The following is a 26,001-nucleotide window of genomic DNA, read 5'->3' as shown; positions in this document are numbered from 1 at the left end:
AAAAATGTGATTTTTTCAAAAATTTAACATTTATTCGGATGTCTGGGTGAATTAAACCGTAATTTATCCCTCATTGGGTTTTAAAGTGATTTTCCAGTTTATTCCAGGCATTTATTAGTTTAGTCCAAGAATTTCTGGTTATTTTTATGTTTCTTCCAGGCATTTGGTTGCAACTAAGTTTTTCTCTCTTTCTTATTGTAGGCATTTCAAGAGATTTAAATTTTTTCCAGGAATTTAGTAACTTTTTGAATTTTTGAAGAAATTATGCCCAGAAAAATACTGGAATCAATCATAGGTTTCAATAGGATTCAATCAATTCAAATCATAGGAAGAACTTAAAAATTACTTAAAATACCTGCGGCAAACATTTTGAATTGAAATGCACGAAAGAAGCTAAAAGTGACTTTAACTTACTGGAATTAAAGCATTTAGAATAATGAAAAAGTTCTTTCAAGTATTTTAAGGGATTTAGTTTTGTTTTGTTAAGGGATAATCAGAGAAGAGACTTTCGGATCCAATTTTTGGGGATACCTCAAAAACTAATAATTTCTCGAAAAAAAGTGTAAGAAAACAAAATGTACCCTCAATATTTTCCTACCTAACACTATTTAAATAATCATCCTAGCTATAATAGAAAAAAGTTATTGCAATTTTTATTGAGAGACAATCAGAGAAGAGACTGTCGAACCCAATTTTAGGAAATATCTCAAAAACTAATAATTTCTCAAAAAAAGTGTAGGGAAACAAAATGTATCCTCAATCTTTCCCTACCAAACACTCTTTAAATCATCATTCTGGCTATAATAGAAAATAAGTTATTGGAATTATTGTTGAGAGACAATCAGAGAAGAGACTGTCGAACCCAATTTTAGGAAATATCTCAAAAACTAATAATTTCTCAAAAAAAATGTAGAAAAACAAAATGTACCCTCAATATTTTCCTACCCAACACTACTTAAATCATCATTCTAGCTATAACATAAAAGAAGTTATGGCAATTTTTGTTGAGAGACCATTAGAGAAGAGGCCATCGGACCCAACTTTCGGAGATATCTCAAAAACTAATAATTTCTCAAAAAAAGTGTAGGAAAACAAAATGTACCCTCACTATTTTCCTACCGAACACTACTTAAATCATTATTCTAGCTATAAAATAAAATAAGTTATTGCAATTTTTGTTGACAGGCCCTCAGAGACGAGGCCATCGGGCCCAACTTTTGGGGATATCTCAAAAACTAATAATCTCTCAAAAAAGTGTTAATAAACAAAATGTACCCTCAATATTTTCCTACCTAACACTATTTAAATCATTATTCTAGCTATAATAGAAATAAAGTTATTGCAATTTTTGTTGAGAGACAATCAGAGAGGACGCCATCGGGCCCAACTTGAAAATCTCAAAATGGGAATATCTCAAAAACTAATAATTTCTCAAAAAAAGTGTGAGAAAACGAAATGTACCCTCAATCTTTCCCTACCAAACACTGTTTAAATCATCATTCTAGCTATAATAGAAAAGAAGTTATTGCTTTTCCAGGTAGTTGAAATCACTTTTAATTTCTTCCAGGCATTTCAAATGATTATTTCCTGGAATTTATAGAATATTTATTATTTGCATAATTTCTGAAAAAATTCAGGAAATGACTTGAAATGCCTGGAAGAAATGAACAATTACTTTCAGTGTCTTAAATCCAGAAATCTCAACTCAAAGTTTAAACTTTTGCTCTCTATTTTACTCTAAACACTGGAAGTAGTTTCTTCCAAGGATTTCCTATCGTTTTTAACTTAAATCCAGGTACTTTTTTTCAGGAATTTAAAGTAATCTACTGAATTGTCTTAGAAATCATCCTAATAACAGAAAAATAAGAAATGCCTTCAAATTCCAGGAAAAAAACTAAGAAATTACTTGAAATGCCAGAAAGAAAATTAAAATGAGTTGAATGCCTCAAAGAAATTTCACATTACTTTAAGTGCTTGGAAAAAAAGAACATGTTTAGTCCAAATTGCCGAAAAACGCATAAGAAAACCACTCAAATGCTTGGAATAAACATGAAAATTACTTGAAATGCCTAAAAGACACATAAAATGACTGCCAAGTGCCTGGAATAAATATAAAAAAAACTGAAATATTTTAAAGTTATAATGGGAGTCAGTCCTCTATTACTATAATCCCAGTGTTACTCTACTGTAAGAACAAAATCACTCACATATGTATGTAATATAATTAATAAAAAATTCTATTCTTAATTTGTATTCAATATAATGAGAGTACCATCTAATCAATCACTTCAATGTCAAGCCACTAACTTAATTATTTTTTAAATTTATAAAGACACTAAACATACCTTCTAATCCAGATGTTTCTCTTGTTTTGTTTTTTTTTAAATTTAATTCCCACCCGTAAAATTGGTCAAATTAACGCGTTTCTTCTGAAAACGTTGACCTCGTGAAAGTCATCTTCTCTGCCACATCTCCGCGAATTCTATATAGCATCTAAAATATTCTTCTAGTTTAATGAAGAGTAGAATATATTGTCGGCACCGGGTCCTATCTAGGTGAGGGAAAACAAGGATTTATTATAATCAGTTAATCATTTATCATCGTAGATGTATACGGGTTTTAAGTATAGATGAATTATTGGATTTTGGAAGTGTTAATTGTGCTAATGCAGGATTTATTTAGACCTATAAAATGATATTCATTATTTGGTTGACATTTTACTCACTTAAAAAGTTCGGATTTTGAGACCTAAAGAGAAACACTCTCACTTGGATTGTGAAGTCTCTTTTACCAATTCTCTTTCTGATTTATTTTGATAGTAGTGATCTAAGTAATTTTAACTTACTTACAGGCAGTGGAAGGTAATTTATATATTTTTTTTAATACTCGGCAGATTTCTATCGTGGCTTTCAACTGCCTGGAATAAATAGAATAATGTTTCTCTTACAGGCAGTTGAAGATAATTCAAATGTTTTTTTATTATCAAATAAAGTAGTGTCAGGAATTTCTTTTCCTAAAAGTGCATCAATTTTTATTGAGTCATATGGCAATTATGTAGATTTTTTTGGGTTTGTACTGTATGTTGTTTCTCAGTTTTGAGCTGAACTGCCTTGACTATTTTATTTCTTACGCAGTTCTTTCTACTACAAAAGATTTACAAAACGAATAAATCTTTGGTTTACAAAGGGTCAAAATGACAATTAATTGCCATGTTTTTTTTTGAGTTTCAAGTGACACGTCATTTCTTGCTACTTTTTGAGTGACAATCTTGGCGCTGTGGTTGATTACAGTTCTAACTCTCCAGGTTTAACTCTAGGCCAGTTTAATGCTTATTTGAATTTTTTTCAAAAAATACCTAATGATAGATTGGTTTATTTGGATCTGATCTTCACTAATAAAAGTAATCTTGTGGTAACAGAAGCAATCGACTACCTTCTTGATAAATCTCAAAACCACAAAGCGTACAACTTATAATTAGATTTGTGTGGTGAATTCAAGCCGAATGTAGAATTTTATTATGATTTTAAGCTTGCAGATTATGATGGCATTAATAATTACTTGTCTGGAATTGACTGGACTACAATACTGAACACGACTGATATTAACATAGCTGTCTCTCAATTCTATCACATTTTAAACATGGCAATAGCCCTTTTTGTTCCTCTCAAAAGATATAAGACATCTGATTTTCCCAAGTGGTTCTCGGGTGAACTTAAATATCTAGTTACACAGAAGAAGATTGCTCACAAGAATTACATCAGTACTCGTGATCAATCTGATTATGTCACTTTTTCTAATCTCAGGGCGAGGTGCAAAACTTTAACGAATATTTGCTACCGTGATTATATTTCAAATTTAGACCGATTACTGTGTACTGACCCTAAAAGCTTTTGGTATCACCTCAACAGTAGGAAGGCATCAGTAAATAAAATTCCAAATTCAATGTATTATGGTGATAATGAATTTTCTGGTTGCGAACAGATAGCGGAGGGTTTTGCCCAGTTTTTTTCAACTATCTACAATACTATATAAATAAAAATAACAATCCTTTTTCAGAAATCCCTTGGCTCAGCACTCTTTCCGTCATTATGGAAGCATAGTTTTGTGGTACCATTATTTAAATCAGATGATAATGACTAAATAGGCAACTATAGAGGCGTTTGCATCCAGTCGGCCATTCTAAAACTGTTGGACAGTCTTATCTACGACCAAATTTATTTTTATTGCAAGGAGCTGTTGCTCAATCAGTAGCATGGGTTTAGTTCGGGCAGATCTACGATCACTAACTTGTTGATCTATCAGCAGGATCTGTTGGATGCCTTGGAGAGGGGATGTCAGATGGATGTGATTTATACAAACTTCTCCAAGGCTTTTGATAGAGTCGATCACAGAATCTTGCGGGAGAAACAGAGTGTTTGGTTTCTCCAAACATATAGTTGCCTGGTTCACAAGCTTCTTGTCAGGCCGGACTCAGCAGGTTAGATTGGGTAGTGCTAGATCCAGCAATATCAATGTATGTTCTGGTGTACCTCAGGGGGGACACTGCTCACCATTGCTCTTTAACATTTTCAATAATGATATAGCTACATGTTTTGAAAATAGTGCCTTTTTATTGTTTGCAGATGACCTGAAATTTTATAGAGTAATCCAGACTCCCAAAGACCAAATTTTGTTACAGAATGACCTGAATAGGCTAAATGATTGGTGTGTCAACAATATCTTATCTCTTCTTAAACATAAAGAAATGTAATTATGTTAGTTTTCACAAAAGAAGTAAAAAAGTTGTAACATCATACAATATAGAGGGAAGCCCTATTCAGTATTCTAATACAATCAAGGATCTTGGCATTTATTTTGACGATCATTTAAATTTTAATATACACATAAATAATATAGTGGTTAGGTCCTCCAGGGTTCTGGGTTTTGTTCTGCGTAACTGTAGAGACCTGTAAGAGAGTACATGTCTTTAGTGGTTTCTTTATTGGAGTATGGCTCAATGATATGGTCCCCCTATTACATGAACAGCTGTCTGGCCCTTGAAAGGATTCAGAATAAGTTTTTAAGATTTTGTCTATTTAAATTAAATTTGGAAATACCGAACGATCATGTTTATGATGATGCACGGGAAGTGCTGGCTATGACAACATTGAGAGAAAGACGTATTCGTGGTGATTTAACCTTTGTATTTAAGCTTCTTAATGGTCTGATTGTATGCCCCGACCTTCTCGGTAGAATTAACTTCAATGTCCCCTCAAGACTCTTGAGACGAAACCGACTATTTGCTTTGCCTTTTCACAGTATTAACTATGCCACTCACTTCCCTATCGAAAGAACCTTAAATATCAACCATGAGGATATTGAAGTTGTGGGCATTGGCTTGTCTAGTTTTAGGAATCAAATTAGAGAGATTGTGTAAACTGTTCTGTTGATTTTATGTTGGTTTGCCTGTAAAAACATATTTGTATTTTAGCTATTTTAAGTTATGGTTAGGTGTAACTATTGAACTTTGTAATATTGTTTTTTTTTGTAATGGGGTTGACCCCATGTATTAAATAAATAAATAATTCAATATCTTCTTAAATTATGTTTTGTTTTTCAAAATTTATGCTTTTATTATCTAAAATTGAGTCCACAGGCAACCCATCCAACTAAAAAGTGCCAAAAAAAATACTACTGAGGACCCACTGAAGCCACTCCCATTTTGTCAATAAGGTTGTTTTATTTTTCGTGTCTGTAAATTACAAAATATGTAATTATAGGGGTACCGAGCGATAAAAAATCCTATAAATTTACAATTTTACCCTTCAAAAAGTTCCAAAATTGCCCCAATATATATATTTTTTAATTAAGCAAAATCAAGAGCTAAAAAAACCTTGTACGAGCCGGCAATAATTATGTAGGTAGAAAAATCTTCATAATTTTCAAAGTTTTGTATTTTTTCCAATCATCCTCGCTTTTTCATCAATATTTTGAGCACACTCAACGTTAATGCAATAAGAATTCTTGTAAATCCAAATTATAGGGCACACTGTAGAGCGCATTTCTCTAAATTTAACATATTGACTGTTCCTACATTTCATCATCTCTTACATATTAAAATTAATGCATGCATTAAAACTGGTCCTTTTTATGAGCCACCGTTATGTTCTTATAGAGTTTAGAAGAAAACTAAAGCAGTACCTTGTAATATTTAAGGTTTGGTATATAAGTTTATGGATCTTGTTAATTAATGGCTAACATGAATTATTTGAGGCTATATATAATATTGACTTGTGTAAACTCTGTTATGTAGTATTAACACCAATAAACATTTTTGTCTTTGTGCTGTCCTGCTTTGAAATAATGAGATTTCGGAAACCTGGGACCCAGGAAAAAAAAACAGAAAACCCCGTTAGGATTAGTCGGCAAAAACTATCTAGATATATTAAAGAATCTTAAGCCAATTATATATTTTTTTAAAGTAATCGAACTGCAATTCAACTTACCATAAAAATTATAAGAAAAATCCAACAAAAAAGGGACGAACCAACCAACCCGATTAATTCACTCAATAAACTCCCTGAAGCGGGTTCAATATCAATTATTACAACAATCAAAAGCGATTTAATGCGAATGCATTGATCGATCGAGCGACGCGATTATAATAAATAAATTACAATTACCACGTGATCGCCTTTTAAATAAATATATATGTGTACCACTCGATTGTCCAAGGAGCCTTTTTTTTCGCAAAAATAGCGTATAATAAATGAATTTTTGTGCTCTTGACACGGTACGTGGCCCTCGCGTTTCGTAATTCCATTTTTCACGCAAAAAAACAATAAACCGATATTAGATTAAATGGGCGTCGACTATATGGCGGACCAAAAATAGTACTTAATTTATATAAAAAGTCACAGTTTTTTTTGTATACTGCCCTTGTGTAAGGCATTAAGCGCTTTTAAAGAATGTTTTGCTTAAAATGTCTTGTTTTCTGAGCTCTCGCTACTGCACTGACAAGGATAGCGTATGAATGAGACTAAAAAAGTACAGAAAAAACCATTACATATGATGGATATTTATACATAATTAAACATTATACTGAAACACCCTGTATAAATTCACTTTTTTCTAATGTTCAACCAATGGCAAGGTCACAATATCAAATATAAAAGAAGTAAAGTCGACCCGCTATGTACAAAAGTATAATTTAATTATTTAAATTTATTTGTTACATTAAAATACACTTCCTTAAATATAATTTTAAGATCATTAAGTGCAAACTAATAAATATTTTTTAATTGAAAGTAGGTTAAAGTCAGTTAATGAGGTATTGTTTTGTTAAAAGGCAAACATATACGTATTAGGATTTTAGGTAGCAGTGTGGTGACATTGTTAACCTAATATCTCTCTAATTATCTACTTAAAATTAATCGAGCAGATATGCACTCCTACAGTACAAGAGTTAAAAGCAAATTGTGTAAAAAGTCAAGGTAAATTCAGCGGACATACAACTGTATAATGCTTTACTGCAAAATACAAGCAACTTCATTTAAAAAAAACAAACATTTGTGCTCTTTTGTCTGAGTATGCATTATACTCTCTTGAGCAATATTACACTCTAGTGACAACAAAGGTGCTTTCCCTTATAACAGTTCTGGATTTGGGACTTAACATCTTTGTATTTGTATGTATTGTCCCAGACTTGTCTCTAATACTTTGTAGTCTAAAAGACCAATAAAAATATATAAACAAAAACCAACAGCCTGACTAATTTTTAATTGCAAGAGTAGCAAACCGTGAAATCATTAATTTTTTTTAAATGAATAGTCGCCCTGTTTGAAGGTGAGAGGTCTGAGGTGTATAAATATGACCGATTTAAAAGAAACGCAGTAAATGCTAACTAAACCTACATGATAATGAAAGGTTACTAACTAATAATCTGACTTACCGAAATTAAAATTTACTTCTGCACCAGTTGCTTAAGAGGTCAATAATTGAACTAATAAAGTGACACTGAACAATGTTATTGTTTCCTTTTTTTATTTTAAACAATCCAAAATAATAACAACACTTAAATCTATGAGATTCGAACTTATGGAGTAATGTATACTGTTAAAAAACAAAAAGTTAAAATATAAATTACAAAAAAAATATCACATTTGGGTGGTCACCGTTTCCATATCGCCGTTGCTTACCGCGTTGATTTTACCTGGAACGTTAAAAGTATCGGTTTATAATCGATATCGAGGGGGTAATAAAGGGCTTAAGGTGATAAAATCGTTATTATTATGTCAGGAATTCGCTGAATATGCGAGAAATTCCAAAGCAAAAAAACGAAAACAATTTTTTATCGGCTGGCTGTCAACAATTAGGTTAGAAACTAAGTCAACAATAATTGGAACTGTCTAAAGTGACATTGACGGCGGGCTTTAAGTTAAAAGTTTTGATTAATTTTGTTGTATTTATTGGGGCTCAACGTGTCTCACATACTTATATAACGTTTTTAATTATTTTTTAAACTAAATCAAACTTTCACAGTTTTAGGTTATGTCTGCCGCTCTTTTGACACATGACACATTAGGTGAGTGTAGAAAAAGTCGCAGTTGCCAAATTTATTCACTAAATGTTGCGGCTACAATTTTTCCCGATTGGGTTTTATTTATCGAGATTCAGTGTATTTAATGAATTTCTTGTATATGACACTTCTACAAGCATGAAATATAATTTTAAAAATGTGATAATTATAGGTTATGTATGTCCTCTTTGTGTCCCAGTTTGACACATGATTGACGGTTTGAAGGTTAGAAATCAAACACTCAAGTTTATGTGGCGATCTTAGTGAACTAAATTCATTGAATTTGCTACTGAATTTTCATTCATTGAGATGCAAACATTTGCCATTGATTTATCCTTTATGTTTGTACCTCTTTTTCACATTTTTAACACGGCAAATACTTTGACAATTATAGGTTAGCATCACCCCTCTTCCCCAATTATTGACATATGGTTGGTTGGGAAACCTACCCAAGTGTTGTCAAGTTGATGCGAGGATTTTAATAAATTTGACAGTTATAGGTTGTGCTTACCCCCAGGTCATTTGACATATAACTAGTTGTCAAAAAAAGAAATTAAATTAATTGCTTCTGTTAATTAAGCTCCATTTATTGGAATGCAACATTGTCAATTGACTTATCTTTTAAGTAAGTACCCGTTACACATTTTTAAAACCGTAAAGACTTTAACAGTTATAGGTTATGTTGATTTGCTCCCTCTCCAATTGTTTTTTTGAGGTTAGAAAAGTCTACTCTCTTCTCTTGCCAAGTCTATTCTTGCCGATAGTATCCTTTATGCCGAGTTTTTAACTGCAATAATTAAACCCCCTATGTCTTAGTTTGACACATGATTAATTGTCTTTAACTCACCACTGTTGACAAATTGAAGCGACAATTTTAATCAATTTGATAGTTATAGGTTATGTTGACCCTCATGATCTTTTAACATATGAATAGTTGTCAAAAGTTAAAAATCCTACTGGTTTAATTTAATTAATTTATTTGCATTTGCTAATTAAGTTCCATTTATTGCGATGCAACACTTTTCGTTAACTTATCCTTTACTTCCGTTTCCCTTTTTGACATTTTTAAAACCGTAAATGCTTTGACAGTTATGAGTGTTCTACATTCTACAATGACACATGATTAATTGTCTCTAAATCCGCATTTCAGCGACGTTGTCTAATTGGCCAATTATATGTTATGTCTACCACCATGCTTGACATTTGATTAGTTGTCAAAAGTTCAAAGTCCCACCGATGTTGCCAAACATATGCAATAATTGTAATAAATAAATCTTTACTCTTTCACTAGTCGTGCTGCAGTTATCACCACAATGACCTGATCGTAACTGTCAAACATATAATTGCTAAAACAATTATAGGTTATGTTTGACAGTTATAGCCCTCACTCACTGTCTTCATTTCATTTGACAGATATACAGGGTGTCCAAGATAAGGATCCTAAGCATGGGGATCTGGGTACCTGTTGGAGATACAGCTTCGGTTAAATTAGGAAAAAGTTGTGCACGTTATAGCGTATTTACATGCCGTTGAGAAACTTTACTGGTTACTGGTTACATTTTTTTATTTATAAGTAGTACAATGTACAATGCAAATCAATGCTTCATTTAGCTTCATCACTCTCTAAATAGATATTAAGAAAAATGTGACAGACTCGGTAACAGGTATTTACATACGTCAAAGCATTTGTTTCCAAAGCTTACTTAAAAAATATGCTAAAAAAAATAGAAAATTTGCATTTTTCCTTTCAACTAACAAAAAAAATGTGACATGTGATACATCATTAAATTTGTAATAAAAAATGGAATCAGATACAGGGTGTACTTTCTTTTCGCGCCATATAAAAAAATAAAGTTGATGATGGTTTCTCGAAAACGAAACGTCGGATATAAAATTTAAAAGCGCCATCACGTACTACATCAAAAGTGTCAATGAGAAAGTGTCAATAGTTTTTTGATATCTTTTAAAATAAAGCCAGGAAAAAATAAAATCGATATTGGCAAATTTCCGTTTTTTTCCAAATATCTCAGCAGGCCATGGAAATTTTTTAGTTTTTTATTTTTTAGTTTCTCAACGGCATGTAAATACGCTTCAAAGTGCACAACTTTTTCCTAATTTAACCGAAGCTGTATCTCCAACAGGTACCGAGATCCCCATGCTTAGGATTCTTATCTTGGACACTCTGTATAGAGGGAGATGCAAACAGTGTTGCCACACTTAGACGTTTTCCATTTGTTAAACTAATCTAAGAATTACAGGGTTTCGAACTAAAATCTTACCTGGACAAGACACATCGAACTCCTCCTCAGACTTGCAAATCACAACGTCTTTACCACAAGACGCTTGTAACATTTTCGAGATGTGCTCATTGGACGCCAAGAATATCAGACTTTTATCAATTTTTTTCAGGTCTTTAATCAAGGATTCAAAGCACTGTAACAAACATTGCAAACATTAAAACCTGAAAGTGATATAAAGCTGGAATTTACCTTTCCAGCAGTAAAGTCCATGTCGGTGGTCTGAGTGCAGTCAACAAGTACTAAAGAGAACATTTGTCCCGAATCCAAAACACACTGGAAAATTTTCTCTCTGCAATATTCAGCCGACGAAAAGAAAACTAAAGAGTTAAGGGTGACTCTCACATAAGTACGTCTACCGTGAATCTACAAATACGTCATTAGCACATAACCTTAAGGGCGTTTCACCTCATTTAGTAAGTACCTTTTTCACCATAATTTTAGGCCTGGAAGTGAAGTACATCAGCTTGCAAACTTCCACCAATATCCCAATAAGGATCCCTACTTCTATTCCCATCAGGAGACAGCATATAAAAGTAATTATAAAAGGGATCATATCCAACCCTAAAACGATTTTAATTAACAGATTTTTCCCGCAAAAAAAATTAATTAATTAATTACGGTTTATCCTCCATATCATTTTGGTAATGGCTACTTCAACCATAAACACTACGGCACAAATAATCACTGCCGCCAACGTCGCTTTAGGGATGTACGGAAAGTACGGGGTTAAAAAGGTGAATGCCAACATTACCATTATACCTAGAAGGGAATATTTTAATAGTTTTTATTTATGCTTACAGTTGAAACGCACCCTTACCGGTATAAATGCCCGATAAAGGGGTGCGCACGCCACTGGCACTGCTCACCGCCGCCCTGGAAAACGACGCGTTAACAGGGTACGATCCGAAAAATGATCCGGCAATATTGCACAAACCTACGGCAACCATTTCTTGCGACGCGTCCACCACTTTACCATGAGCTGAAACAAATTTGATTGGTTTAACAAGTGTGTACTAGACTTAACAATTAATGAATTTGACAGTTGACAGACAGTAAAAGATGTTGACAAGCAGCTAAATTTAGAGTAAAGAGTCCAAGGGTGCCAGTTTTAATGAAAAATATTTGCTGCATCTACCGCTCTTTATTTATCGTAATTTAAGTTTTTTTTTTGTGCAATTAAGGCTTAGAATTTTAAATGGGGTAAGTCTTCTAGGCACCGGGTTCCTTCGTGGAGACAATATGGGCATAATGAACGGGAAAAACGTACGTTATTTGCGTACGTCTTGACTGCAATAGCATCGATTTAAATACATTGTTTTATTCTTGATTAGATGGTTTTTAAGTGGACTGTATTTGATAAGGGAAGCTGACTCTAGTTATTAGTTCAATTTTTCTTTGTACCCTGACTCAGTCCTCAGTATTTATATTGGGCGGTAAATGTGAAGTAGTTAGATATTAACAAAGCTCTACTTACCCATAATTTAGCACAAATAAGGGTAAAGTAGGTCGAACCCTTGGCACAGTAAATTAGAAGCCGTAAAGCCGTATCTCAAGTCTCGCGTCCGCGTTAATTCTTGCTACTGCTCGTTTACCTTTTTCTCCTAGGTACTTTTTTCTAACATTCTTCTCACTTTAGCGTAGGTACCAGGGCAATTGGATAAGAATGAGGAAAATACAAGGAAGTAGAAAGGAAATATCGGGAAAAAAAATGGACAAATAAAGTTTGTCGAGCATAAAGTATTAGCAAAAAAATATTAAGTATGCGAATAAACAGTATATAAAACAAAACAAAATATTCCGATTCAATTGCAAATTACCCACTGCAGATACCAGAAAGTATAGACCTTATCCAGCTATCCAAAAAATATTTAAAAAAAAAAAAAAATAAAAAGATGTATGGGAGCAAACCATACATATTTATTCAAAATTCTGCTATTTTCCTTAAACTAACAAAAATGTTAGGATTGTCTATTTCTCTATCTCTCTAAAACTAGGTTATCTTTTCTAGGTATTCTTAAGCCTATCTAAGGCGCTTAAAGGTTATCAGATACTCTATTCTAGGAATTTAAGTGCTTCTTAAGTATTCTCAATTCTCTTCCGTACACTTAAGAATATTCTGAAAGTCTATATCAGAAATCTGAGCCACTTTTAATGCCTGTAAGTATTTTCTAGGCACTCTTAACCTTTTCCAAGGCACTTACAGGTTATTACAGGGCCTAATACAGAAATTTCAGTGCCTGGTATCTTCTAGGCACTTAAAAGGTATCAGAGACTCTATCCCAGGAATATGAATACCTGGGAGTCTCTTCTAAATATTCTTAAGGCTCCTCCAGGTCTTTAAAGATAATCTGGTACTCATATAAAGGTTATTAGAGTCTATCCTAGGAATTTGAGTGCCTGGAAGTAACCTTTTAAGTATTCTTGATGCTCTTTCATTCACTTAAGCATAATCTGAGAGTCTATTCCAGGCATTTGAACACATTTTACTGCATGTAAGTATCTTTTAGGTATTCTTAAGCTTTTACAAGGCACTTACAAGTTATCAAAGAGTCTATTACATGAATTTTAGTGCCTGGTATCTTCTAGGCACTTAAAGCTATTGGAGACTCTATTCCAGGAATCTGAATGCCTCTGTTGCCACTGTTGCCAGGTCTGGTGAAATTTCACCAGATCTGGGGATTTTATGATGAACCTGGTGATTGGTGAAAAACTTTTTGTAAAATGGCAATTTCTGGTGATTTTAAAAATTTCATCAACTTTGAATATTTCCAACAATTTTTCAGTTACCAGATCTACAATAATGACTACATTCCCGAACTTATACCACATTTTGCGGCTTCGCGTATTGTGGGATCTGAGATTTACGCGCGATTTATATACCAGAAAATTTTTCGTACGCATGTTTTGATTTCCGTCATTTCATTTTTATCCTATTAAAATTACATATATATACTTGGATTGTGCATTTTAAAATTTGTAAAATAAAAGGAAAGTAATGAATATGATAGATAACAGATTTACTTATGTATAGCTTTTTATGTTTTTTTTAGATTACCAATTTTATTAAAATATTTAATATCATGAAACGGTTTTTTAAACCTGTCGAAAAGCAAATAGATTCAAACATAATAAAGCCTGGCACTAGTTCCTCTGACGGTTCCATCTACTTCCGCTTTGGACTCATTTGATTCTAATTTATCAGAAACCAATGATGCACAAGACACTCCACAGAAAAAAAATGCTATGCTCACAAATATAATTCAACTTGGGAGCAACATAATGATTTTAAGCATTGGATTCAGAAAACTACTCTAGGTAACACTTATTTTAAATGCAAAGTTTGTAACAAGAATTTTATTGGCGCAATTGGGGCAGTAAAAAAACACAACGCCTCAAAAAAACAAAAAAACCTTCTTAGTTTAAAAAACCAGTCCGATTTGCATAAGAACTTGCGTTTCAAACTAATGAAAAAATTGTTAAATAAAATGAAATAAGAATGGCGGGCTTTATTAAAGAACACAATATTCCTATCAATGTAGCGGATCATTTGACTGAGTTGGTCAAAAGTATATGTAATTCTGGAATGAACTCTTCCCAAGTATCAAGACTATCATGTAGCAGAACCAAGTGTACTGCAATAATTAATAATGTAATAGGTAAAGTAAGCTTTGAGACTTAAGTAGACACACTGAAAAAAGAAAAATTCTCGTTGCTTGTTGATGAATCTACTGATAATTCCGCGCTAAAAAATTTAGCAATGGTGGTACGCTTTAATAGTAAAGATTTGACAATTAAAGATGCCATGCTTCTATTTAATAAAATTACTGATAACTCGAAAAATTGGAAATCTTCAACCAAAATTAAAAAAAAAAATTCAGGCAGCTAAAGTATTTTTTTTCTGATTCCAACTGCCTCTACAAAATAAAACATCACTAGAATATTAAAAAATCAAATATCGATAAAAAAAACTAAATAAAAAATGTGTGTATCGTATTTATTTAAGTTATGCCAACTCTCTGGAAAATTATGTTTTTTTTTAATAGTCTTGATATTTATTATAGTAGTATTAATACTTTTTGAATATTTCCTTCAGGTAGTTGAAAGATGTTTTTCTGATTCTAACTTCCTGGAAGAAATAAAAATTTAACTGTCTATAAAAAAATAAAAAATGGTGAAAAATACAACACGGTGCTAATACCATGATGAGGCGAAAAAATTCCCTGAAAACTCATTTATCGGAAGACATTCCCCATTTATTCATTATGAAATGTATTTGCCATTCATTAGCACTATGTGGTTTTTATGCGTGTGAGAAGTTAACCAATTCAGTAGAAAAGTTTGTTAGAAATACTTACTCTTATTTTCAGCATAGTTTTAAGACAGTCAGAATTTAAAGAATTTCAAACCTTTCTAAACATAAAGCCCCATAAACTTTTACATCCAGCACAGACGAGATGATTGTCCTTAAATGCAGCAATATTGAGAGTACAATACTTTTCAGAAAAATTCATCACATTGGAAAATAAAAATTTGTTTTGTTTTCACAAACAATTTAATTACTAAGTTGTACACAGACATTTGAGCATGCATTTTCTTTGTTTAAATCTAGTAATACAGCTTTAAAAATTAATTTTTAAAATTTTTGGTGATTTTTTTTTAAATTTGGTGATTTTTTCATTTTTTTTCTGGTGAATTTTATTTTTTTGGCCTGGCAACACTGGTCTCTCTGACAATAATCGATCGTTGACCGGGCCGCGGCCGGGGTCTAGTTTAGTTTAGGCTTGAGCTAAGTCGTGAATTTGAATTCACAGGTATAACTGTTAACGCGATTTTCTATTCGCTGTGAATATAACCTGTGAACGTGAATTTACGATTGAGCACCGGTTGGCGAGTTTGCTTATCATGTAGTTTAATATCATGGCAGTGAATTCGCATAATAATAAGAAAAGTATTACTATTCTGTGTTTATTGTGCTAAGGATAGTTCATACCCAGATACAAATATTAAGGGGGCTAAAAGTAAATAAAAATTGGAGGCAATAGCATTGACAATGACAACAATGATTCATTGTTGTCCCATTTGAAAAAATATATATTTTCATAGACATTTTTAAAGATAATATCATGGTGTCCTAATAAGAAATAATTGTCTTTAAAAGTTTAAAATAATGATAAAAACAAACATATTTTAATATTTGACCTTCCGCAGAAATAGATAAATTAAAATATTCTATCATAATAAAAATCCTGTAAAGAAAAAAATAAGCATTACAATATAAAATATAATATATGTACAATAAAAATAATTTATAAAAAATAATTGTTCTCTCGTTTTTCCCCACAAACGAGAGAGATGGATAAACGATGGGAGCCAGATAGTCTGTTTAACGATGGCCAATCGCTGATAAATGAATTACTTCTTTCAGTTTTTCAAATTTCAATTCAATTCGTTTGTCTGAATGTGAACGCGCCTTTCTCATTCACATTTTGACATTTCACCGTTTATTTTTAAGTTGTCATCAAGTCGTGAATGCGATTTTTTATTCACGGTGAATGATTTACAGGTAGTGAAATTTTGCTCAACCCTAGTTTAGTTTAAGCACAGCATACAATAACATATAGGTGCTTTATATGCTGTGTTTTAAGGTCGTTTGAGCGATACGATAGGGTCACAGAGCGTGATCAAACGGGTCGCGGGTCGTTGCAAAGATTCGGTCATTTTGACCGAATCATTCACGAACGTCATATCCCTAGTCCAGAGTTGCCAGTTCTGATGTATTCTTTTGAGACATACCTGATACAATATTTATATTATTTAGTTTGTTTATATTTTTTCATAACATTCTTCATGATGGCATGCTAGCGTTCGAAATAGCTTGGAATTTATGCAAGTTGCATTTATGCAATGATTTTTCGCGAGTTATTTAGTGAATTGATTTATTTTGATTACACTTTTGAAAAGAGTACCTATGAGATCACATGAAATAATAATATCACCCTTCAAAGTTCTTGTAATTAATAATAACAAATGCTGTAAGCAATAATTTGATAGAACAATGACAGTAAGTTAAAAATATGAAAAAATCAATGTGTTATTGACTGGCAACATTGGAATGAGTACATAAATTTAGCTGCTAATGTATAAAAGATCCATGGAAGTAAAAAAGAGTGGAAAATTAAAAGGTGCTCATAAAAACTTACCAAAAGCCTTTGCAATACCAACATTAGCAATAATAGCGATAAAAGGAATAACTGCAATGCTGTAGCCAAGTTCTGCCAACATTTGAGAAATGTCCGTGCCACTGGTACCATTACTTGCCTCAATGGGTTTCAATGGTACGGAAAAACTTGGGAACCCCGAGGGTACTTTTGCTATAAATCAATTTTGGTTATTTATAAATTAACTGATATCTCTTCAAGCACTTACATGTTAAAGCGAAAGGTTTATGATCATAAATCTTAAAAATATAGGCCATAAATGCACAACCCACCACTACCATGGCATTCCTGCCTACTGAAATGAACCATATAATCTTCTTGTAAGTTGATGACTTTTCCGGGGTTTTTTCAGTTGACACTGGGGGCTCTCCGTAATCTTTAAGGGTCTAAAACATTAAAATTACCCTCTTTATAGAAACAATAATCAAACATACCCTCATGGCAAGCAACACTATTATACAGCCGAACCCCAGTGCAGTATCCCATAACTGAACTTCACTTATATGCATAAAGAAGTTTTTCCACACTTGAATAAAGTTTTCCGCATTGTACTTGAGTCCAAAAAGGTTTTTGATTTGAGAGGAAGCGATTGTTATGGCCCCTGCAGAGGTGAAGGCTGACACCACAGGAGTCGAAACAAAATCAATAAGAAACCCTGTTTAAAAAATTTAAATGATTTAAATTAATGGTAATAAGACTCTGCTTACCTAAATGTAAGATGCCACAAAGGAGCTCCAATATCCCAGCGAAAAAGGTGAGCATAATGGCTGCCTTAACGTTACCAAAAGTCACTTTATGGGTATACTGATAAGTTAAGAGGGAGAGAAGGGCCGTAGGGGCTATATTCAGTTCTGGGATTGTGCCGAAGATTGCATAAACTATTCCACCGCATAGGGCTGAATATAGGCCATACTAAAAACAGCAGTTTAAACTTATAAAGAAAGTAACAAATCATTATTTCCTTCATTAGACTTGAAGTGTACTAGTAGAGACTTGTCTGTAAGGGGAGCCTCATAAATTGAACCTTTTTAATGTTGCCGCGCAATTTTAATTGAGGTTATGTTACGAACGTTGTCAATTTGAAAAGTGTCAAAGTCATATGGTCACATAACCTAAAAATATTAAAATGATGTAATTGAAGCCTGTATATTAGGGAAATTGAATTATATATTTATATAAATTTAGTTTCATTAATGTAAACATGAAGTTTAACAATGTTAATTTACTATTTGGGAATGTTTTTTAATTTGGTGAAATATTAATACTTTATTGCGCTGGTCATCCCTGTCATGACAATGACAGCTGTCAAGAGTTTTTAACATAACCTAAATTTTTTTTTCGCGCTAATTTTGAATTTTAATGTGAATCTTTTCACATATTAACCTAATTTTCATGTAAGCATCTTGTTACTTACTTCAGTTCTCCCCCACTAGATCACATTGGTTTTATGCTTACCTGTGGTTCTAATCCAGCCAGTGAAGCGTAAGCGATAACCTGAGGTATAAGGGTAAGTCCCACAGTAATACCGGCAACGAGATCACATAAAGCATCGGCCCCATTGTACTTTTTAATGAACTTCCATATGGGCAATAGTCTGGCCATAAGTTCCCAAGTATTGATCATCGTTGTTGAATATAACTGCACAAGAGCAAACAGGAAAATTAGATTTTGCACATCGGTAACCTGAAAGTAAAATAAGAAAAAAATATTATAATAAGCCGCTATTATTGTTGGTCCTGGTATTCTTTCAATTGCGCTAAATAGAATGATTGTACATTTATTGTGGTATTTTTGCTCTAACTTCCGTTTTTTTTTAATGTTAGTATTGTTGAATTTGGTATACAGGGCGCCTATTTGAAAAATAAGGGAGTTTTTATAAGCCTTGCCATTTACGGAGGAGTGGGGACATTTTACGCGCGCGATTTAAAAAAGTATTTTATTGAGATTTCGGTTTTAAAATTGTCGAGTCATACTAAAATATTTTTCTTACCAGTTATATATAGATGATCAATATTATATAAGGCTATAGTCCACACTCACTAATCCAAAAAGAATGATTTAAATGGTATGTACATGATTTCAGTTAAAAAGAATGAAACCAAATAAAAAAAATTACAAAGGAAAATTTTATTTATTGATTATTTCGGTCCGTTATATAGAATTTATGCAATACCCGAGATATACTACTTCCTATATAAGAATAGTCCATTGTTCAATAGTGATTAGCGTGAAAAACGTTTCTTCATTTGGGAAATATTCGTCCCTGTAAACCGTTTTTACTGTTAAAAAAATGCGGTTTTTGTCTCTTTATTAAAGAGTCAATAAAAATCCTTGGTAAGATCAATAAGCTATTTAGCATGTTAGACGTTTTACCCAAAGGATTGTCATCTTCAGGACAATTTTATCAAAAAATTAAATAAGGAATTCGTTACTAAAAAAAATCCCCGATGACGACTAAATTCCTCACCGAAACACGCGTCAATAACAACAATTTTTCTCTCCAATGTCATTTTTAATTTACTTTCAGGCATTTGAAGTTGTTTTCCATTTCATTCAGGTATTTGGGGTCATATTTGATTTCGTCCAGGCAGTTGATCATTTTCGGTTTCTTCCAGACAATATTGATGACATTTTTGACTAGCTCCTTCGACATTTGTGACTAGTTCCACACCGAAACTGTGTCAGCAATAACAATTTACAGTTCCAGTGTCATTTCCAGGGAGTTAAAGCTATTTTCCAGGCCTTTGGGATCATATTTGATTTCTAGGCAGTGGATCATTTTCGTTTTCTTCCAGACAATATTGATGTCATTTTTGACTAGCTCCTTCACCATTGCATGCCATCCCTGAGGATAGCTTAATTACACACCGAAACGTGTTTCAGTAATAACAATTTTCCATTCTAATGTCATTTTTTAATTTACTTCCAGGCAGTTGAAGTTGTTTTTAATTTTTTCCAGGCATTTGGGGTCATATTTGATTTCGTCCAGGCAGTTGATCATTTTCGGTTCCTTCCAGACAATATTGATGCCATTTTTGACTAGCTCCTTCGCCATTTATTGCCCTCCCTGATGATGACTTAGTTACACACTGAAACCTGTGTTAGCAATAATAATTTATCGTTCCAATGTCATTTTTTATTTACTTCCAGGCAGTTGAAGTTGTTTTTTATTTCTTCCAGGCATTTGGGGTCATATTTGATTTCGTCCAGGCAGTTGATCATTTTCGGTTCCTTCCAGACAATATTGATGCCATTTTTGACTAGCTCCTTCGCCATTTATTGCCCTCCCTGATGATGACTTAGTTACACACTGAAACCTGTGTTAGCAATAATAATTTATCGTTCCAATGTCATTTTTTATTTACTTCCAGGGAGTTGAAGTTGTTTTTTATTTCTTCCAGGCATTTGGGGTCATATTTGATTTCGTCCAGGCAGTTGATCATTTTCGGTTTCTTCCATACAATATTGATGCCATTTTTGACTAGGTCCTTCGCCATTTATTACCCTCCCTGATGATGACTTAGTTACACACTGAAACCTGTGTTAGCAATAATAATTTATCGTTCCAATGTCATTTTTAATTTTTGTTCCAGGCAGTTGAAGTTATTTTTTATTCCTTCCAGGCATTTGGGGTTATGCTTGATGTCGTCTATGTCATTTTGACTAGCTCTTTCGCCATTTTCTTCAAAACTGGAAAACCTTATAATAGTTTCTCTTCTTGGTTCGCTATTTTAAAATTAATGGATGTATAGGTGCTCCAATAAAGCGGTTTACCTGGCTCCTTCACTTTTTGTTAAAAAAAGCAAGTTATAGATGTAAGCAGATAATTTAAAACACCCAGTTTATACCAACAAAATGTTAAGTCAGCAATATGGCCGAGCTAAGGTCAAATGCCGCCATAAGAAAAAGCTGCTGCGACTGTAAAAATGATTATGAGAGATGCTTCGGTCGCGTTTATATAAAAATTACGTCATCTGTAAAGTAGTCGGCTTAATAAATTGGATTTTTGGGAATAGTGACTTTTATTTAGGGTGTAAATACCAAATAACTCTTCTAGTGTTTACAGCAGAAGTGGGATATCATATAATTGTATTCATAGATATCATTTAATTCTCAGCGTAACTGATCATTTAATTAAATTTGTCTAGCTCGTTCACCACATTTTGCACGTTCAAATCACCGAAACAAAAAATTATATCTGGCGCCTTCATCATTAAAAAAATATGTATATATATAAGCAGATATAATGCTTTCACTGTATTCCTAGTCCTTTCATCATTTTTCTGATATATTTTTTCAATTTATGCAAAATCATTTTGTTTGGCTCCTTCGTCAATTTAAAACTATATAAATATTTTATTTTATGTCCCATAGAGCAAGAGTATTAGAAATATAATACATTATATATACATTAAAAAAAAGAGAAGCAATGAAGTTTTATCTAGCGCCTTTAACATTTTATGAGAATGTACCTGTGTGGTTTCAAACATTGTCTTTTCCTTGCTCTTTGGCAGGTTAACTTAACTGTCACACAAAAACAATTGATGGTAAAATATGTCAAAATATATACAAGATGTCCCATAAAAACAATGGGGATTATTAACTATACATATTTTAAAACCGTTGTATTTTAACGCACTTAATAAATCTCACTATATATGCATTTAATACATATTTCTATTCACTGCAGGATGTCAGCTATTAACTAATTAATAATAATTTCTCGAATCACTATATAATGTTTTGGGATTACCCATGCCTAATAATAAAAATAGTTCGGGAATCAGGTTTTTTTATGCAATAGTATATAATTGTTTACCTTATTTATATTTGTAATTCTTAATATCGACACATTCCTCAGTAAAATCACAAGTCAATCCTTGCAAAATCACCACATTGATTTGATATGAAAAACAATTCACGTCCACGGTACGACCTTTACCGTACGAGCACAGTACCACCACCGCACCAAAAAAAAAAAACGAAAGACAAATAAAATTATTTTCGAATTGGGTTTTTATTTTATACCCGCGACCAGTTTTTGCCAGGATGTACCATTAACGAGAAAAGCAAACAATCACGGTTTATTTATTACGTAAGGACGGTGTTTTTTTTCTTCTTCTATAATTCAACGATTAAATAAAGAGATCCGATTATTTTTTTACAGGGTGGCCCTCGAACTATTAGATTGCAAATCTGCAAAGTCCTCTAGTAATCTAAAGTAAGCCAAGAATAGATTTTTAGAGCAGATTAAGCACTAGGACGTCCCTAGAATATCCATGTGGATTATTTTATTAAGAAAAAAACTTCACTTAAGTTTTCTTTCCTATGTCCAGTCCAAGGTTGAAATTTAGTGGGACACTCTGTAGGTATGGTGTCAATCAAACTAATTAAATCTATAGGGGCGACAAAGTTGTTTTTTCTTAATTACACTGTCAACATTGATATGTTGAAGACAATAGTTGATCTACTTAGAATTAATTAATTAATTAATTAAATTGACTGAGTAATCGAAATATTTGGAGCATGACATAATGCGCTTAAGGCTACTTTAGCCCTAAAAAAATTGTTTTTTTTTAATTATATATTGTGTGGGCATATGTTGCCAAAATTACACTATAAACATTTTTTTACAATGAATAAATTGTTTACTGATTATTCAATGAAGTTCGCCGGCAACGTTGCCTAACTGCGCAAATGTGCATTAAAATTCTGACATATTTTTACGCTTTTTGGGATTGAGTCACCTCCAGGTTCAAAACAACCAACTCGCTAATAAACAGTGCAAATTGTTAATTTAAAAACAAATGACTTATTACGCGCTAATCCGTTTACTACAGACGTGTTAAAAATCGCGGAAATTGTCCCTTGAAATACGATTAAGTTACGTTTATGCGGGGCTTGAAGGTCAAATTTAAACATGTAGAAGCTAATACCAGGAATATTCCTGGTATGCACCTTTAGGTCCTTGGGGGAATATGATAACTGTTCCAATGAAATCAACATTTGATTTTTACCCTCCCTATTCTCGTTTTCACGTCCAGGAAACTTGACCGATTGCTATAAAATGATGTTGAGCGTCTCTAGTGGGAATAATAATATTTAGTATTGGCATTAAGTAAAACATAATTAAATTTATACAGCATTACAAAACAATTACCTGTGACTTATCTAGTTGTAGGAACTTAAGTTTCAGTCGCAAAGAGATCCAGGTTAAAATCATTATAATGCAACTTTTACTGAGTTCTGGTAATAATAATTTGTTCTACCGTATGAAATACAAAAGACATCATGATTTCTAAGTCTACGTGCAGATACATCAAATATTGAGTTGAGACATTAAACGAGAATAATATTAAATAATGCTAAACTTTGTATGTCGTTTTTCAAGTTATTTATCTCCCCTCGTAGATATACAAATCATGGACGATCGTTATGAAATGATTTTCAGCATGTGTACTGAGCATAATGACGTAAGAAAAGTTATTTTTCAATGCAACCTAAGAAGTAATTAAAACGTAAAATAAGGTAGAAACCCAAAAAAGGATCTTTATACCCATTTTTTGGCATTTTCTTCCCTCCCGGATCCACGAATCATGGACGATCGCTATGAAATAATGTTCATCGTCTGTTCTGGGCATAATAACGTAAGAAAAGTTACTTTTCAAGGCGATCCAGGACCTAACTAAAACGTGAAATGAGGTAGAAACCCAAAAAAAAGTCCTTTATACCCACTTTTTGGCGTTTTCCTCCCTCCTGGATCCTCAAATTATGGACGATCGCTATGAAATAATGTTCATCAATATCGCACTTTTAATAAAGAAATAAAAATTTAGTCATAGATAAAACGTTTTTATTAATTTTACACCTTGAAGATCACAAATAAATAAAAGTCTCTTAGAACCCAAAATCAAAGAAACCCTATCGGTAAAGCAACAGAAACTTAACTATTGGAATTTCACATTGACTCTGCTTTAAACTGGTCACATAGTTAACTTGTAACCTAAACTTGTTGCAATTGGTTTTACTATTTTTCGTTGAGACCAAAATACTGTTTTGTCGTATTACTTTTCTATAATTCGAATGCAAAAGAAAGCCTTAAGAAATATTACTAGTGTAAGTATTGGGTATTCTTTCAGAAACGTATTCGAAAAAATATAATATTTTCACCCTTCCTGTCCTCTGTATATTTACTAGAAATATTGATTTATGTTAAGAAAAATTTGAAAAACAGTTTTGCAGTCATAATAAAGATATTCACGAATATAACACAAGAATTCATTTTAATTTGCAATCTAGCACTGTTTGAAAGAAATCCTCGTTATATGGGTATCAGACTGTTCATTAGTAAATTGCCTAATAACCATCTAACTTAGAGGAATTTTCAATGACGGATCTGGCCTGATCGATTGTCTTTAATATTTGCATTTGAAACATTTTATATATTTTTTTATCACTTGCGTTGTATTGTCTGCTCTAACGATTGTAAATTGAGAAGCCATATGAATAATGCTCTTCTGTTCTGATGTTTTCCATGCCATTGGTCTTGTGAAGTAAAAACTTTATATGTTTATTTATTTAAAGATTTAATATGTACTTTATACAAAAATATATATATAATGACACATTCATGGCAAACATATTTGGTATGTTTAAAACGAACTTATTTATATGATACTACCTATGCCTAATTATTTTGAGCTGTTATTAATTACATGACATTTCAATATAACCCTTACATATCTACATTCGTCCATATATAAATTCTTAGCTCGAGGGATGCCTCTGTTCAGAATTAATTTGCTTACAAGTAACCAACGGGGGCATGACGCACTCGCACTGCACCAACCGATCCTTCCCGTACCGACTGGACGTCTTATTAAACCCATAACCAAACTTCACCTTTCGGTCGCCCCAAACACAATCCGCACCCTCCCCCTTCACACCTCTCGTACCCAACTCGATCATCTCCATCCGCTCGGACGTTTCGGGACAAATGTACTCGTCAGGACAGCAAAGCACGTCCAGTGCTTCCGGTCCGAACTTCAAATACGTCGGCGCGCAGTACTGACTGATCTCGATCACGTGGTTAATTTGAGAGGCGCAGTTCCTTCTTACGCACGTCGCCTCGTCGAATGTCCCGTTGTACCGGTCGTGGCATACGCAACTGAAACACGTACCGCTCGGGTAAAACTCCTGACCGACCTCGTACGTGTACCCGTCCACCCGGCACCGTTTCCGGTTGTCCGGTGCGTTACATACTTGTCCTATGGCGCAACACTTGCCCAACTCGTACGTGCTGTAACACTCCGGTTTCGGATTTTGTTCCAAATATTCGGGACAGTCCAGGATGCCGCACTGTATGTTATTGGGGGCGGCACAATGGCAACCGATATTACACGCGGAATACGTCAGATCCGAACCGATTTCCATGCCGACCGCGTAGTAGGTTCCCTTGTAGATGCACCCGGTGTCCGACAAGTTCAGGTTGCACGTGTAACTTCTGGGACATGGTTCCGCATCTTTGGTGATTGCCGTGCAACGTAGATCTTCGTACAGTAACGATCCGTAACTGTCACAATTTTCTTTGGGATTCACCAACGTAAACGTCGTTAAGACACTGGCGAGGATGACAGATCGAAGTAGCGCCATGACGTCCTCTCGATGCCCTGCGAGTACCTCGTTAAAACTGTTGCAGTTGGACCGCATCGACTCGATTTACTTTAATTGGACTTAATGACGTTAATGGTGCCCTCAATCGGAGTAATTGCGATGGGTAAACGACGATGTTATTGTTAAGGACAGGAACAAGAAATGACTTTAACTCGGTAACATTTCAATGATTTTATTTTAATGGGGTTCGGGTTATAATTATGATGATGCTTTATGTTCACTACACTTTTATGTAGGCATCGTTTGTGATTCG

The 26,001-nt window shown here is 33.3% G+C and overlaps 3 protein-coding genes across 8 annotated transcripts in view; all 3 read right to left on the bottom strand.

Moving 5' to 3' along the window:
- Positions 1 to 6,751, bottom strand: part of LOC126737243 (sodium-independent sulfate anion transporter) — a 29,583-nt gene extending 22,832 nt beyond the window's left edge. The window contains exons 1-2 of one of the 4 annotated variants that reach the window (XM_050442045.1): positions 6,486 to 6,751; positions 2,346 to 2,551 (exon numbers count right to left, since the gene is read on the bottom strand). The gene's annotated coding sequence lies outside the window, so the exon portion shown is untranslated. Of the gene's footprint in view, positions 1 to 2,345; positions 2,552 to 2,725; positions 3,330 to 6,485 lie in introns of those variants that run through there. The other 3 variants (XM_050442046.1, XM_050442048.1, XM_050442049.1) reach the window with 3 other exon arrangements.
- Positions 6,752 to 7,990: 1,239 nt separating this feature from the next.
- On the bottom strand, positions 7,991 to 22,066 carry LOC126737246 (sodium-independent sulfate anion transporter-like). Of its 3 annotated transcripts, none has more exons than XM_050442052.1 (12): positions 21,895 to 22,066; positions 18,531 to 18,758; positions 17,783 to 17,987; positions 17,510 to 17,730; positions 17,284 to 17,461; positions 17,058 to 17,228; positions 11,675 to 11,836; positions 11,476 to 11,616; positions 11,279 to 11,418; positions 11,047 to 11,220; positions 10,837 to 10,990; positions 7,991 to 8,191 (listed from the first exon to the last, which is right to left on the bottom strand). In XM_050442052.1, the coding sequence occupies exons 2-12, from the start codon at positions 18,696 to 18,698 to the stop codon at positions 8,136 to 8,138; spliced, it is 1,770 nt and encodes a 589-aa protein (XP_050298009.1). In that variant the 5' UTR covers positions 18,699 to 18,758; positions 21,895 to 22,066; the 3' UTR covers positions 7,991 to 8,135. The 3 variants fall into 3 exon arrangements, with proteins under 3 accessions (XP_050298009.1, XP_050298011.1, XP_050298010.1); XM_050442054.1 differs by having other exon boundaries at positions 18,531 to 18,713; XM_050442053.1 differs by lacking the exon at positions 21,895 to 22,066 and adding an exon at positions 19,066 to 19,178.
- A 2,578-nt stretch (positions 22,067 to 24,644) lies between these two features.
- LOC126737251 (uncharacterized) lies at positions 24,645 to 25,800 on the bottom strand. Its single transcript, XM_050442059.1, has one exon. The coding sequence runs from the start codon at positions 25,782 to 25,784 to the stop codon at positions 24,843 to 24,845; it is 942 nt and encodes a 313-aa protein (XP_050298016.1). The 5' UTR covers positions 25,785 to 25,800; the 3' UTR covers positions 24,645 to 24,842.
- Between the last annotated feature and the right edge of the window lie 201 nt (positions 25,801 to 26,001).

Source organism: Anthonomus grandis, chromosome 6 (assembly GCF_022605725.1).
Source record: "Anthonomus grandis grandis chromosome 6, icAntGran1.3, whole genome shotgun sequence".
NCBI classification, from domain to species: Eukaryota; Metazoa; Arthropoda; class Insecta; order Coleoptera; family Curculionidae; genus Anthonomus; species Anthonomus grandis.
This window is presented reverse-complemented; position numbering and strand designations above follow the sequence as displayed.

What these genes read in the sequence shown, in the direction of transcription:
- LOC126737246 (XM_050442052.1), bottom strand. Translation starts at nt 18,698, where the DNA reads ATGATCAATACTTGGGAACTTATGGCCAGACTATTGCCCATATGGAAG. An exon ending in TAAACCTTTCGCTTTAACAT is followed by an intron (nt 17,229 to 17,283) that starts GTAAGTGCTTGA and finishes ATTGATTTATAG; the next exon opens with CAAAAGTACCCTCGGGGTTC. An exon ending in AATGATATGGAGGATAAACC is followed by an intron (nt 11,419 to 11,475) that starts GTAATTAATTAA and finishes AAATCGTTTTAG; the next exon opens with GGTTGGATATGATCCCTTTT.
- LOC126737251 (XM_050442059.1), bottom strand. Translation starts at nt 25,784, where the DNA reads ATGCGGTCCAACTGCAACAGTTTTAACGAGGTACTCGCAGGGCATCGA.